The sequence below is a fragment of the Spea bombifrons genome, chromosome 2 (genome assembly GCF_027358695.1).
Source record: "Spea bombifrons isolate aSpeBom1 chromosome 2, aSpeBom1.2.pri, whole genome shotgun sequence".
In the NCBI taxonomy this organism is placed as follows: Eukaryota; Metazoa; Chordata; class Amphibia; order Anura; family Pelobatidae; genus Spea; species Spea bombifrons.
Window position 1 is genome coordinate 74,471,719 of NC_071088.1, and position 13,599 is coordinate 74,485,317.

General features: G+C 39.1%; 1 protein-coding gene across 2 annotated transcripts in view; it reads left to right on the forward strand.

The window, feature by feature from the left end:
- The first annotated feature begins 1,200 nt into the window (after window positions 1–1,200).
- Window positions 1,201–13,599, forward strand: part of ULK2 (unc-51 like autophagy activating kinase 2) — a 56,401-nt gene continuing 44,002 nt past the window's right edge. For both annotated transcript variants that reach the window (XM_053454811.1, XM_053454812.1), the window contains exons 1-3: window positions 1,201–1,981; window positions 5,125–5,217; window positions 11,302–11,343. In XM_053454811.1, the coding sequence (XP_053310786.1) occupies window positions 1,892–1,981; window positions 5,125–5,217; window positions 11,302–11,343 (225 nt within the window). In that variant the 5' untranslated portion in view covers window positions 1,201–1,891. The remainder of the gene's footprint in view (window positions 1,982–5,124; window positions 5,218–11,301; window positions 11,344–13,599) is intronic.

Genomic DNA, 13,599 nt, shown 5'->3' on the forward strand with positions numbered 1-13,599 from the left:
CTCCATATAGAATCGTTTTTATTCAGTGGAATAAACCATTGACGTTTGGGTCCATATACCAGAGCTTTATCAAGATATATCTATTATGATATATGGGCCAAAAATAAATGAATTCCTATACAGCACACAGAATGTAATGTTAAACCTATTAATGCCATGAATATTTTCCAGAAGTCCCAAAAATATCTGGGCCTTTTTGTGCCATTATTGGGACTTTTCTGTAGCTATGAGATGCATTATAGCAGGTGCATATCCTGCATCACCATGCACATTACTGAAGCCTGACATGATTCGTCACGTGAACGTCTCTGATAGGTCTGCTATTTTATGAGCAGAGAATAAGTCATATCAACCTATCCCCTAGCAACTACACGTGTGACAGCAGCTACCGTTCATAGGCTGTCACTGTGGAGCTAAGCTGACATCGCCCCCTCTCATGACACTGTCCTTGTCTGACTCTGAGCGGAAGTGAGGTCAAAAAAACGTTAAAACGTGATGCTAAGAGGGATCACTCCGCCTGGTTTCATTCAGGTCCTTTTCCACTCGAAGCTGCCTAGCAAAAAAGTAGGTCAGTTATCCAGGCTTCGCATTGTATTGAGATTTATTAACGGCAGATATTCTGTACACTGCACTTATCTAACAGTCATATAGAAGCATCGGATATGTCCATCATTTTCTGCAGATTACGTTTTGCTGTAATAAAAAAAAAACGTAAAATAATCCCGGACTATTTGAAGGCAGCGGAAGCTCAAATCTAAATAGTGCGTGATGCGTCCTATATAGGCAGTGTCGCAGAGCGCTTGACGTTAGGGAGTGTGATGGGGCTGACGGGAACTGTGGGAGGAGGAAGACCGATCAGTAATAGGCACACTGCTCTTCTGTTTACAAGGTGTCTAGTGAAGTCTCCTGCCCGCTTCGCCTTTGTTCCCACGGATTACGCTGTTGGTTTTACATGGTGCTTATGTCGTGTCTACTAAACAACAATAAACAAGAGGAATCAATCATTGGTTAACCCCTCTGTGTCTGTTACATGCTTCACACTGTTGTACCAAGAAGCAGCATAGTCCGCAGGGCGAGACACAAAGAAACAGGAGGCTGTGAAGACGTTGTGGAGCCTGGTGCCTTCTTCTCTCCCTGCCAGCCAGCAGAAGAAGCCACTGCGGATCGCCTCTTTTACTGTGATGTTGTATTGTATCTACTGGGGTGTTGTATTTTGTCACATAGAGACAGCCTTTGCCCCACTGGGGTGATCGAGCATCTGAGGAGCTCACACACAGCAACAGCCTCTGTGGGAGTGGATATCTCAGCTCCAGTAAATAGACATTTCTAGGGACTATGAGCTTTGAGACATCAACAAGAAACCAGGAGTGTGAAATCCTGTATCTTGTAAACTAGTGCAAGAAACTTAACACCAGCACCTTTCCATGCCAGCATCTTTCTGGGACCATTATCCCTTAAGTCAGCAAAATCAGGCGTGCAAACACATCATCAGTTCTTAAATTATTTAAATAAGCAAGTAAAGCTGTTCATCCAATTGACTGCAATTGCAATCTGAAGCTTATCCAGTTCTTATTACAACTATGAAGCCATTTGTCACAGACACAAAGGAAGATTTCTAACATTAACGTGAAATTGGTGTTTGACAGTGCTGGATCACTTGTCACTTGTGGTGGAAATGTACAGCATGCTGATGACAGAAAACCATTTGACATCACAACATTAAAGAGAGTTTGTTGGGTCCTGGACGGGGCCACCCATGATGCTATCACCAGTTTTGTTGGAAGACTTTTTTTCAAAAAGATTGGTTCCAGTTTATTATCACCTTGTGGGAGAAAAGGAGAAACTGCTTCTTGATTCACTGAATGTTTATTCCTGAGCCTTTGACCTAAGGATGGAGGTGGTGGGAGATTTTGAGTACAGTAGAAAGGATCTCATTGGTCATGGGGCCTTTGCCGTGGTCTTCAAGGGGCGCCACAGGAAGGTAACTATAATATTGCTGGCAATGGAAATGGTTGAGGGTAGAAATCAAGGTTGTTGGTCTTCTAGAAAAATTTTCTTCTCCATTAGTTATGGTTTACTCTTCACTTTTGCAGATGGTTATGCCCAGCGTTACTTTATCCCTTGCGTCTGTGCTGATTTTCATTTGGGTCATGTCAGGATGCTGACCTGGTTTGTCTTAGGGAGAGGTTTGCAGATGAAGTTAAAGGACGACATGGTCTATTCACTAAAGAAGGAGTTTGCAAGATAGTAGAGTAAACCCTTATATCACTGTGCATTATCAAAGGCGAACCCTGGTGAGATTCCCAATGAAAGAAGACCTTAATTGGCCCTACATAGCATATAGGTAATGTGGTAGTTTCTTCCGACTGATTCATCTATGCGCTTTGCAGGGTTAGCTAAGCTCTTTTTGTAGGATGAGCTCGCTGTGGTTGGCCTTTGCTAAATCAGTGATATAAGGGAAATGGAATATTTAATTCTCCTGGAAGCTCCGAACCGACGTGACATCAGAAACACCAGCTAGTGGTGGGTTATAGGCTTGCATGGTTCCCACAGAGTGACCGCTCAGACAGTACTGTGGTATTCTTCCCTTTAACAAATGAACAACGCACCACAGAGAAGCTGGCCTGGGTTATAATGAGTTTCATATAATTATATACCTGTAACCGAAGCCTTACGGTTGTGCTGATGGATGGCTTTAGACACGTGGTAAATTGCTTTATTGACATCTTATGTGTTTAATCCATTTAAAGCTTGTTGTGATAGCCTGACAAATAAAGAACACGCTGGTCATTAATGGTAATGCTGATCCTATTCATATATACGCTATCGAGAATTCTGGGATTGTGGGTCTGTGAGCAATATCGCAACCTCAGAAGCAGTTTATACGTAGGACGCATGTGTACAGGTGTACATAGTACAAGGTAGAAAAATCTATTCACTGATACCTATTTGTGCGTTCTGGCTGTAGGTAATCATCCTTAATGGTATTATCATTATGGAGAGTGGAGAGTGGGGAGCAGGACATTGACAGTAGTGAGATCACCAGCTGCGTAACATCTTTTTTTTGTCATATTGGAATAGACGTTAACGTGAGAACACGTTTAAAAACAGAAGTAATACAATATTTTTGCCATGTGAAATTGCGTTGTAAGAAATTATTATTGTAACCTCACTCCCACTTGGATGTGGGTATTTGGTATCATTTGGTAATGGCGCTCAGAGATGGAACTGCTCCTTAGAGACCATAATGAGGCCCTTGATGAGCTTGTCCAAAATGCTGACAGACGCAGTCTCTGTACATTGAGATTTAAGTACCTTTTTAAAAATAAATGAGGCAGTTTTTCACTTAAATATCTGCTTTGGCACTGAATGCATTTCATACTACATATGTAGAATAGGCCTGGCCCAGGATACGTCACTGGTCCAAGATGCAAAGTAGGGAAATAGGACTACTTATAAACTCCAACCCTTTATTTCTATGGAGATGGAGAACTAGTAGATAAAGTATTCCTGGAGTGATCCTCTTTTAAAGTCAAACCCATACCCAAATTGTTAAAGTACCTAAATAATATTAGAGTTTAATTTAAGCCATCCAGTCTAGTATATATTTTTTTTATATACCTATATACCATACTGGATAGAATGACAAAAAGGTTCATCTGGAATGCATTGAATTCACTCCAGTCTTTGAGACAGCTGTAAAAGTTAATGAAGGTCCAGTGCAGGTGACTCACTCACTGCAAAACAGTGCTCTGAAGTCAAGTAGAAAATGGTTTACCTGTTTAATCACAGTTTGGCAAGAACAAGACCTCCTTATCTGTTTGTATGCTGCTATAATATAATATAAACACAGAGTTTGTCAGACTAGATAGAGCCACCTTAGTTACGCGTTGTGCAATAACAGTTACAGTCTGATAGTTTTCATTATGGAAAACATTATGGAAACCATCTTGGTTGTTGTTAAAACATTAAATCTGACAGTATATATAAATAAATTTAGTCTATGGCAGACCAGCTGATGGAAGCGAGAAACAAACTTGGCACTAGGTTCCGAAGGCTAGGCCTCAGTCAAATTGCATTGACCACCGCTCAACACAGCCAAGTTTATTTTCATCTCGGTCACATAATTTATAAAAGGTATATGGGTCTTTGGTGCTGCCCTAGACCTGACACAGAGCAGCACCCCCTGCTGCCCACTTCACGTCAAATGCCATCACTCCCTGTCTTAATGGTGCCCAGCTCCTTGCAATGCATCTTATGGAGACTATGCTGATCATAGTCTAAATGGGCCAGTTGAGATCAGAGACCCTTTGAGCAGTGACCCTCTATTGTGGAGTAGGTGTACTGCCACCCCACCAGACCTGCTGCCCTAGGCCAGAATAAATTGCTGGACAAAGCTCACACAATCAGGTTGGCAATCAGTTTTTAATTCTGTGTCTTCAACGACCAGAATCTATCCAGTGTGTTAAGATATGTCTAGCAGACATATAATTAATCGGCTAAGTCTGTGTGTCATTGAACATACATGTTTAGTAGTTTAACCCAGGACCATTTTGAACCTCAAAGACTGAGACTGTCTTGGATCAAAGGTTTTGAAGCAGGTGATCAGATGTGGAAGTGTGAGTGTGTTAAATGTTTGTAGAACATATATATATATATGGCATGACCACATTAGAAACATTTCTGCCCTGTAGGTTCTTAAGCACCCACAATTAAAGGGCCCAGTCGTCCTAAGTACAGGTTCATGTGTTGCCATGGTAACCTTACCAGGCCTCCCTTGATCACAAAAAAGCTTGCTGCTCACCTGACAGATATGTTGTGGTTAGGCATTGTTCATCAGGTACATTATGTTTCCCATCCGGGTACACTGTCACTTTGTTTGAAATCTACTTTGGATAATAATATTTACTTTAAAAGTATGTCAATGACTGGGCATAACCGTCTGCAAAAGAAATTGGCAAATGGGCCAAGTGCTTGCTGCCAATGTTTCCACATGCTACAAGATAAAAAAAAAAAACAATAGCATTTATTTAATTGCATTGCGTAATTATTTATGGTGCATGCTCTTCTCTGACCAGAAAGAAAAAGTTTGCCTAATCTCTCTCTTTTTTATTTTATTTATAGAAAACAGACTGGGAGGTGGCTATAAAAAGCATCAATAAAAAGAACTTGTCCAAATCGCAGATCCTGCTTGGTAAAGAAATAAAGATCTTGAAGGTAAGGATCAAGGATCTTCCTTTACTATGGGGCCACATGCATTTTCTGGTGGTCACCTGTGGTCTTGGATGCAGTTCCCTTTAACCAAGCTTTGGTTTAAAGCCATCTGGTCTTCTGAATGATATATAGAAGATGGATGTGTATAACATTAAAATCCATATGTTATGACAGCAGAATTACTAGCACGTCTCCGGGTTTATGAGAAATATTGATTTTTTTTATTGAATAACCTCATAGACTCCAACCTGATCATAAGAAGAAGTTCATTCTGTGTTTCCTCATGCAAAGTTGTGAGAGTATGACTTTCAGATAATAAACCATATTAGCTTCTGTACAGCCCCCCCCCTGTTGTCGATGGCACCCTTTAGATGAATATGGGCATAAAAACATATATGGGGAGCTGGGTAAAGTTACAGTTCTACATGTTGATCATTTTGGGTAAAGTAAGACATATAGTGTCTGCTGGAATTTTGTACATATAGATATGACGGCATATCCCAAATACTGTTTTGAACATTCTAAATTTAATTGTAAGTAAAATGTTCTCTCAGCTTATGTACACTCTGTGGTCATATTAAATGTGTCTTCAGCAATTTATCAACCTTTGTAGTACATCATTCTTGTTTTTATCTCTCTCGCCTAATGTCAACTGCCAGCACAAACTACAGGCTAACTAATTATTCATTTTAAGAAAATGAAATATAACGCACGCATTTTTGTACAAAGGATTTCACGAAGTACGTTTGTGAGCAGTGGTTTTAAAACCGCTACTGAAGACCTTACCATTCAGGTCCAGCCACTGGCTTTGGTGAGTCAGGGCCACCAAGTCACCCCCAGTCCGGCCCTACTACCATTGTGTTCCAGGTGATCTAGTCTTAGCTAGCAAGGGATGTATATTTTTAACCTAGAGAACCTCTTGATGTTTTCCCCAACACTACACGTGAGTCAGTTTGTAGACTTCCTTGCACCTCGTGCAAGTGGGACACCAACACATGCCTCATAAGGTCTGAAGCGTACATCTGGGGATTGTAGGTTCCCTTGTTCAGAAGCAATTTTCTACGCATGTCAGTTCTTGATCACAGTTAACTTTTTCCCTCTATAATGGCATAAATGAGGTGAATTTTGGGGTGCACATGTTTTCTCTACCATTTTGTGCAGAATGTTCCATGATTATAACGTGAATATGCCCCTTTTCCCATTATGCATGCACTATAAGCAGCTTGTAGGAGAGTCTTCTGATCTCCTGTACTCTTTGCAAACAATCAGCTTCATGCATTGTAACCCTGAGCAGCGCAATCGCTAGGATGCAGCCTGACTTCTGATAGTCGAGTTGCAAGGGTCATTTCTTACACTTTACATCACAATTGTTGGAAAAGAACATCCCACTCATAGTCCTATTCTTATACATGCAGTGACTCAATTCCAACATGAATACCAATAAGCTGGTAATGTTTTCTATCCTGGTGGCTGTTATGGTGCCATGCTCCTCAACCCCTCTTAGGGCCTAATGACCTTAAAAATAAGACTGAATGTGTTAACCTTTAATGAAAAGCAAACACTCTCTCTGCAGTGAATCACATCATGTTTTCCATTGCGCTTTCAACATATGAATCCTTAACCGACTACAGGAATCTGTCAGGGTTCAGTGAACGTTTTATAACCAGATCTAATGAAGGGGAAGAACTAAAAATGAATGCATCTCCCCCCCAGGTGAACAAAATGAACCAAGAAATATCTTTGCTGTTGTGCTTGGTTCTTTAGTTTAATTACATTATTTGTGTGCTTTGCGTCATGATGGAGTTTTTAGCTGAAGATGATATCTAATAGCTATTTTACCTGTAGAAAAGATCTTTCATGTCCCAAAAATGTACACGAATTTATATCTTTTTCTATGCCAGCAAAATAAAAGGTATCATCTTTGCCTTAAGACGTCATACTCTTTTGGACCAATATGGCTATATACCGAGAAAGATACATCATAGTCATAAAAACAGCCCAGAAAACATAGGTTCTACTGTATTATGTCACAGATTCTGGATTAAATACTTCCCTTCTTATTGTAGAGACATTATAGGTCTCTTGAGTACACACTTAGTTCAAGTGTCCCTTGCTAGTCAACACAAAATCCAATGGTGCCCCATCTGTGCCTTTGGTGAAGCGTGCTGTGGTGCCAAGAAGAGTGATATAAGAGTGGTATAGTTTAAAGTCACAGACAATAACAAACTGGTACAAAAGTAGAAGAGGACCCTGCTCTTCCGAGGTAACAATCTAGTTGGTGGTTGAGGGGGAAGTGAAACAATAGAAACATTTAGTTCCAATGTACATTCAAATTATATTCAAATTAGCCATTACTAGATGTTTTGATATCTAGTGAATACGGTATCTAACAGTAAAACTAGGGCCAGTTCTAGATAAACTCTGGGTTACCAACTGGGACACGTATTTATGACACTAAATGAACTTTGTCAACTGGTTTTCTAATCTGAGAAGCCAAACTGCAAAGATAAACCTCTGGGTGCTTAACATGTAAATTAATGCCACAAAGAGGATTATTCTGTCTTCGATAAACAGATGCCATGAAACAGTGACAAAACAATCTTCTTCTGATTGGTTTACTGCTTTTTGGTGCTGGAAAGCTATTTTGCTCTTGCACTAGGTAAACCGAAATAAATACAACTTTATTGCCAAGGCTTATTGCAAACAGATATCCATATTCCCCCCATAAGAGTGCACATGCTAATCATTTATCTGTATGTGTACATATATGTGTGTGTATGTGTGTGTATATATATATATATATATATATATATATATATATATATATTGGGATATTTACACATTTGTATTTGGTGTGGATTATGTCATGTACATTAAAATATTTTATCAAAGATAAATGTTAAATTGACAGCGTGCAGAATATGTTGGTACAACGTGTGCTTATTTTTGTTGATCTAGTTTTGTCGCCAACAGAGTCACCATAGCTCTATTAAAATAGAATGTATCTCTTTATTGATATTTATGGATTTTGCGAGTATTGTCACTAATAGTCCTGTGTCATCTTCTTGTGCATCGCTCTAGATTGTGAGTTAGCCTTTAGTTCCCACATAACCAGATACGTTAGATCGCCCTCAGTTGCTAAATGTCCTACACTTAATGTAAGTAGGTATCAATAATTGTATGGAAACCGGATTGTTTGGTCCCTGTTAAAGTATTTTACAGTGCTTTATAATGTAAGGTTTGCAGATTTCCAAAATAAAATATGGAATAAAACAATAAAATACATATTCCTGTGATCCAGATCGTTTCTTCCCCATTGGTTCAGTAACCAAAGCATACATCAATCACAGTAACAATGACAGCTAGAACTCTTGTAATGGGGCTTCCATAACTCTACAGGAAACTCTGAGGCGCTAACATGCTCCTGTTCATCAGTTCAATTATGGATTGATTACAATAAACAATACTCATTATCATTGTTTGGCTATATATATATATCATTATATAGGATAAGGATCCTTTATTGTTCTGTAGGTGTGGTGGATATATCATACACACATACATATATACATACATACATACACGCACACAAACTCACACCTATCTTTTTTTTGGGGGAAGGGCTCATTCAGCAGCTGGTGACCGCTCTCATCTGCGGCTGTCTTGTTGTCCTCACTCACTGGTTATGTCTTAAGTTCTGGAATATGATGTCATAGCGTATTGGTTATAAGTGAGGGCTGTGCTAATTTCTACCTGTCAGTCCTTTTGTGCGTTTTCTGTGCACAAAAGGGCCGATCGATGGAGTGAGGCAGTGACGCGTGAGATTTGACATTTTCAAATCTTTGAAGAATTTGAATCAAATTTGAATCAGCAGCAGCGATTCAATTCGGAAAAGCCAAATCTTTACAGGGCCCTCGTTTAAAGATATGTGCTGTAGAAGAGAATTGATTTTTAGGCCAGTGCCTTACAAGGCAAATTCTACATAATGTTTGACACAGGAGTCCATTTTTTATAAATACAGTAATCTGCTGGGACAGCTGATCAGCATGTGGCCAATGTTTAAAATTTCTGGTTGTAGAAGAGAAGAGTCATGTTACATCTTCCCTCCAAAGATAAAATTCCCTCCCTCCCTGTGAAAACGCAGAACATTCTAACAATGTATTCCTGACATCCCTCTTTTTGCTTACAATAACCTATATATATATATATATATATATATATATATACTGTATGTATATATATATATATATATATATATATATATGGTGTGTGTGTGTGTATATATATATATATATATATATATATATATATATATATATGCTTCATATAAACTAATAATCATCTTGTAATCAGTAACTTTAAAGTGACTTATTTGATTCATTATAAGCATTTACACTACAGACATACATAGATCCGGACTTGCGTAAAAAATGTATGATGTGTGCAAACAATGTACGGAATTTATGGAACAAATTGGCAACGTACGATACTCTATATAATAAAACATGTCTCCGAGTTACGTAAAACTCAGCTTGCACATAGAGCTGTGGAACGATCCACTTACGCAAGTCGAGGACTTGCTGCATCTTATGATCCTAATGATGTTGTTTATTTTTTTCTTAGCTTATCCTATGAAACATTTCCTGTTTGTTGTCAGTGAGGCATAATATGTTTTTCCACTTAAATTGTGTAATCCCAAATAAATAGCAGTTGGCATGTCAGCGTGGAAGAATCCATGCCCAGTTTGCCCCTCCCCGTTGTGATGTCAGCGTGTTTGTTAGATGCAGCACCCGTTCCTCTCCGCTCCTGCACGCTCTGCTGGTGTTCCCTCTTTTAGTGTTTTTGTTCTTAGTCATACAGCCACGCGTGAGCGAGCATGTGCTGCTCTTTAATTACACTGTAAAGACATATATATGCTAGGATCTCCCATCCAGCACATACATTGCAACTATTTCCAAGCCTTCAGCACACATCATCTATCTGTCTTGATGACATCATCACTATTAAGGAGGAAGCTGTCTGTGCCAGCAGCTGTTTTTGTCCAGTTTAATAAATCTGTATACATCTGTATACATGTACTGCATTTGTATTCATTTAAGTGACCACCACCTAATCTCTCCTTTAATAACTTAATTGATACATATCTCACTAGACAGGTGCATTCCTCCGTGTAAGAGTACTGATGTCTTGTAGACATTTGTTTTCTTATCAAACACAACTTAGGATTCATCCATAACGTACCGCAAGATTTTCCGACTTGCGTGTTTGGAGATATGTGATGAGCTTTCATCTCCTTTCAGAATTTTGATGAGTCTCTTTTGTAGCTGTTGGTACTTTCCCCCGATGTGGTGTGATTCCTAGCTCAGAAACATTGCAAACCCTAAAGAGTCCCCATCACATTGTGTATCAGAGCAGACAGGTCGGACTGAGCTGGATGACCCCGTCTATAAATATGAACCTGTCTCAGGAACACTCGTGTTGTTTTTTTCTGGTAGGACTATTTGTTTATCTGAGTTGCATCAGCCCCCCTTACGTCCCTTTGCTCCTCCGGAAAAATATGGATTAATGCTCCTTTAAAATTAATGCTACCTGTGCTTATATTCGATGGGGTACAATGTCATATACCCCGCATAGTAATGCATAATACTAGCACTGATTATGGAGGACTTTTATCAAACTTGTTACCCAAATATACCGTAATTCTCAAAATAAACCTTGTCCGCAAAACAGACAGTTGGAGTTTGTATCTGTAGATTGTGGCACCTCCTAGATGTGTCTGAAGACATATTGGGGTTCATTCACTAAAGCAGGAGTTGTTGATTTAACTGTGCCATATACAAGGCAATCTTGGTGAGATGAAACTGCAGCTCTCCGGATAAGTCCCTCTTTAGTGAATAAACCCCAATCAGTGTTTCCATCATCTTGTTCTGTAAACTCCCTTCTCTTTGGTTATTTGCAGGCACCTGGTTATGGTTTTTTGTAATGACTATTCTGTAGTCTGTATATAGGTCTTCTTATCCTGTTCCTGGGGAGTGCATTTGATACATTTAAACCTAGTATCAACATTCTGTGTTTTTTTCTTTCTAGGAGCTACAACATGAAAACATTGTGGCCCTTTACGATGTGCAGGTAAGCCTCGCTTTACTTAGTATAGATGAATCTGATGCTCTGTGACAAAAAGTATATTCATTTATTTGGATGTGTTGACTTTCAACCCATAGAGTGAACCCAGATAAAAGGCTCCATGTTATTACTTAAAAAGAAATAATTATACATTTAGAATGCTCCAAAACATCATAAAAAGCTATAAACGTAGTGCTTTTAGCCATAGCTTACATGGTGGTTTTCCATACTCTTGTTTCTTTTAGGTACCTGCCTTGCATCATCACAAGGTGATACCCTTTATTTGGCCAACGCATTAGAAGATGTAGAATCACATATGTTTTTAGGACTTCAGATGTCCTTTCTTTCATCTGAAGAAGAAACATTTGAGGTCTCAAGCGCTTAAGTGATGCTACATGTTTTTGAATGTTGGCCCAATAAAAAGGGATCAACTTGGACTAAAGACTCCATCTGCTCTTGGACGCGTAGGGTCTAAATCATTTTTACATATAACCTTAACCTAACACATTTAGCCATTATGTTTCCACCAGGCGGGTAAGAATAGGAAACAAAAAACAGAATTATGAAATAGCGACTGGTATTTATTTGTAACAGTGTTGCAAACCTAATTAGATTACCTTCAGTGTTTATGAATAATGTTATAGGGCCCGTGAGTAATACCGTAACATGTCGTTCCCAGTAATACCTTAGTTTTGTTATAGCAACGGCTAATTGTGTATACCCTCAGTTATGAATAAAAAGTATATTATATTGACATGTGCTATCTCAGAATAGATAAGAACTGCACACGCAATAAAGTAAGGTTCTTTTTATAATTGAAGCTTGAGAATTCCCAACTACCTCTTCTGCGGAAGTGGATTCCATGAAATGACTTTATCCCCATGTAATTAACAAAAAACAATTATATCCTTGGCTAAAGACAGAAAGCTTGGTATCACAAACAGCAAGAGTGCTTTACTGGCAAGATTTTTTTTTTTTTTAAACAAATCTGCAGATCGTCCATCACCGAGGTCTGGCTGAGAGGCCACTGCACTTGGAGTGTAACTGTTCCTTTAATTTAAAGCATCTTCCCTTATCGAGCGAGAGAGAATTCAGTTTCGCAGTTCTCCCATAGTCGTATTGGCGAGAGAGCCGCAATACAGTGCAGGCATCCTGACAGTGTCTGTGAAGAACCCTGTATATGCATGCATTCTGTGTGTGCAGCTCGCCCAGTAACTGATATCTGTCATATCTACCTATGTGCCGTTACTTGTTAAAGGTGCTGTTCAACTGGACCAGATCTGCCGTTTTTTTATTCTTTCTTGTGTTTTTACCTAATAAACTGATATGTTGATAATGCTGATATATTGAGTGACTAATTGAGCATTCTAACCTGGACAATCGGGTTTGGTGCCAAGGAAGGTTATTTTTTTTTCTTTTATAGGAGAATGAACTAGGTATATTCTTTTACCCAGACATATTTCCAATATTGTTCATATTAACTGTCTGCCCCTGTTAGACCTCTTGTTGTTTCTGTGATTGAGTAATTCCCAGCAGCTACATGGTTACATTCGACGGTGCAGTGACAGCTGCCTGTGTACTTTTAATACAGAGACCTATCTAGGATAAACATTACTTACATCAGCAATCTTATGAAGCTTCATAACTGAAAGCACATGAAAGCAATTAAAGTATCACGCTGAGGGGAAAACCTACTGATTTATGCTTTATTTCATCTACTCCCAGACGGTGGGCGTAGAATGTTTTTTTTTTTTTCTCAGAGCAACAGCTCCAAGATCGGTTGGGGGAAGGGGCGCAACTTTCATTAAATGACGCTTTTACATTGTTTTCTTCTACGGGTTAATCTCTTCAATGGGCAGTTCCTGGATCCCAGCTTTATTTACTAAATTAAAATGTAAAACCTCTAAAGGGGGCCCGACTGGTTTTTCTAGTCACTTGTAAATCTTATTTTACAATTAGTTTGTAGGCGGTAAGATTTCTGGACCAGTTTAAACAAGCATAATGCTAGCGTCCTGTAGAAGCGGCTCATTTAACCATTAAACATATTATCTCAACATCCCTTAGTCTTGTATCCTCATAATGTACGCTACCAGGCTCAGGGAACATATACTACTAAAATACTTGTTGGAATGGAAGTCAATGTCTTCACCAGGCTGCCCAAGCAACACACAAGTATCCGCTGTTTATTGCTTTGTAGAAGCTGAATCCTGAGTCAGTTTGAAGCTAGCATAGATTAAGGATTTCCTATGAACACGCCAAGGC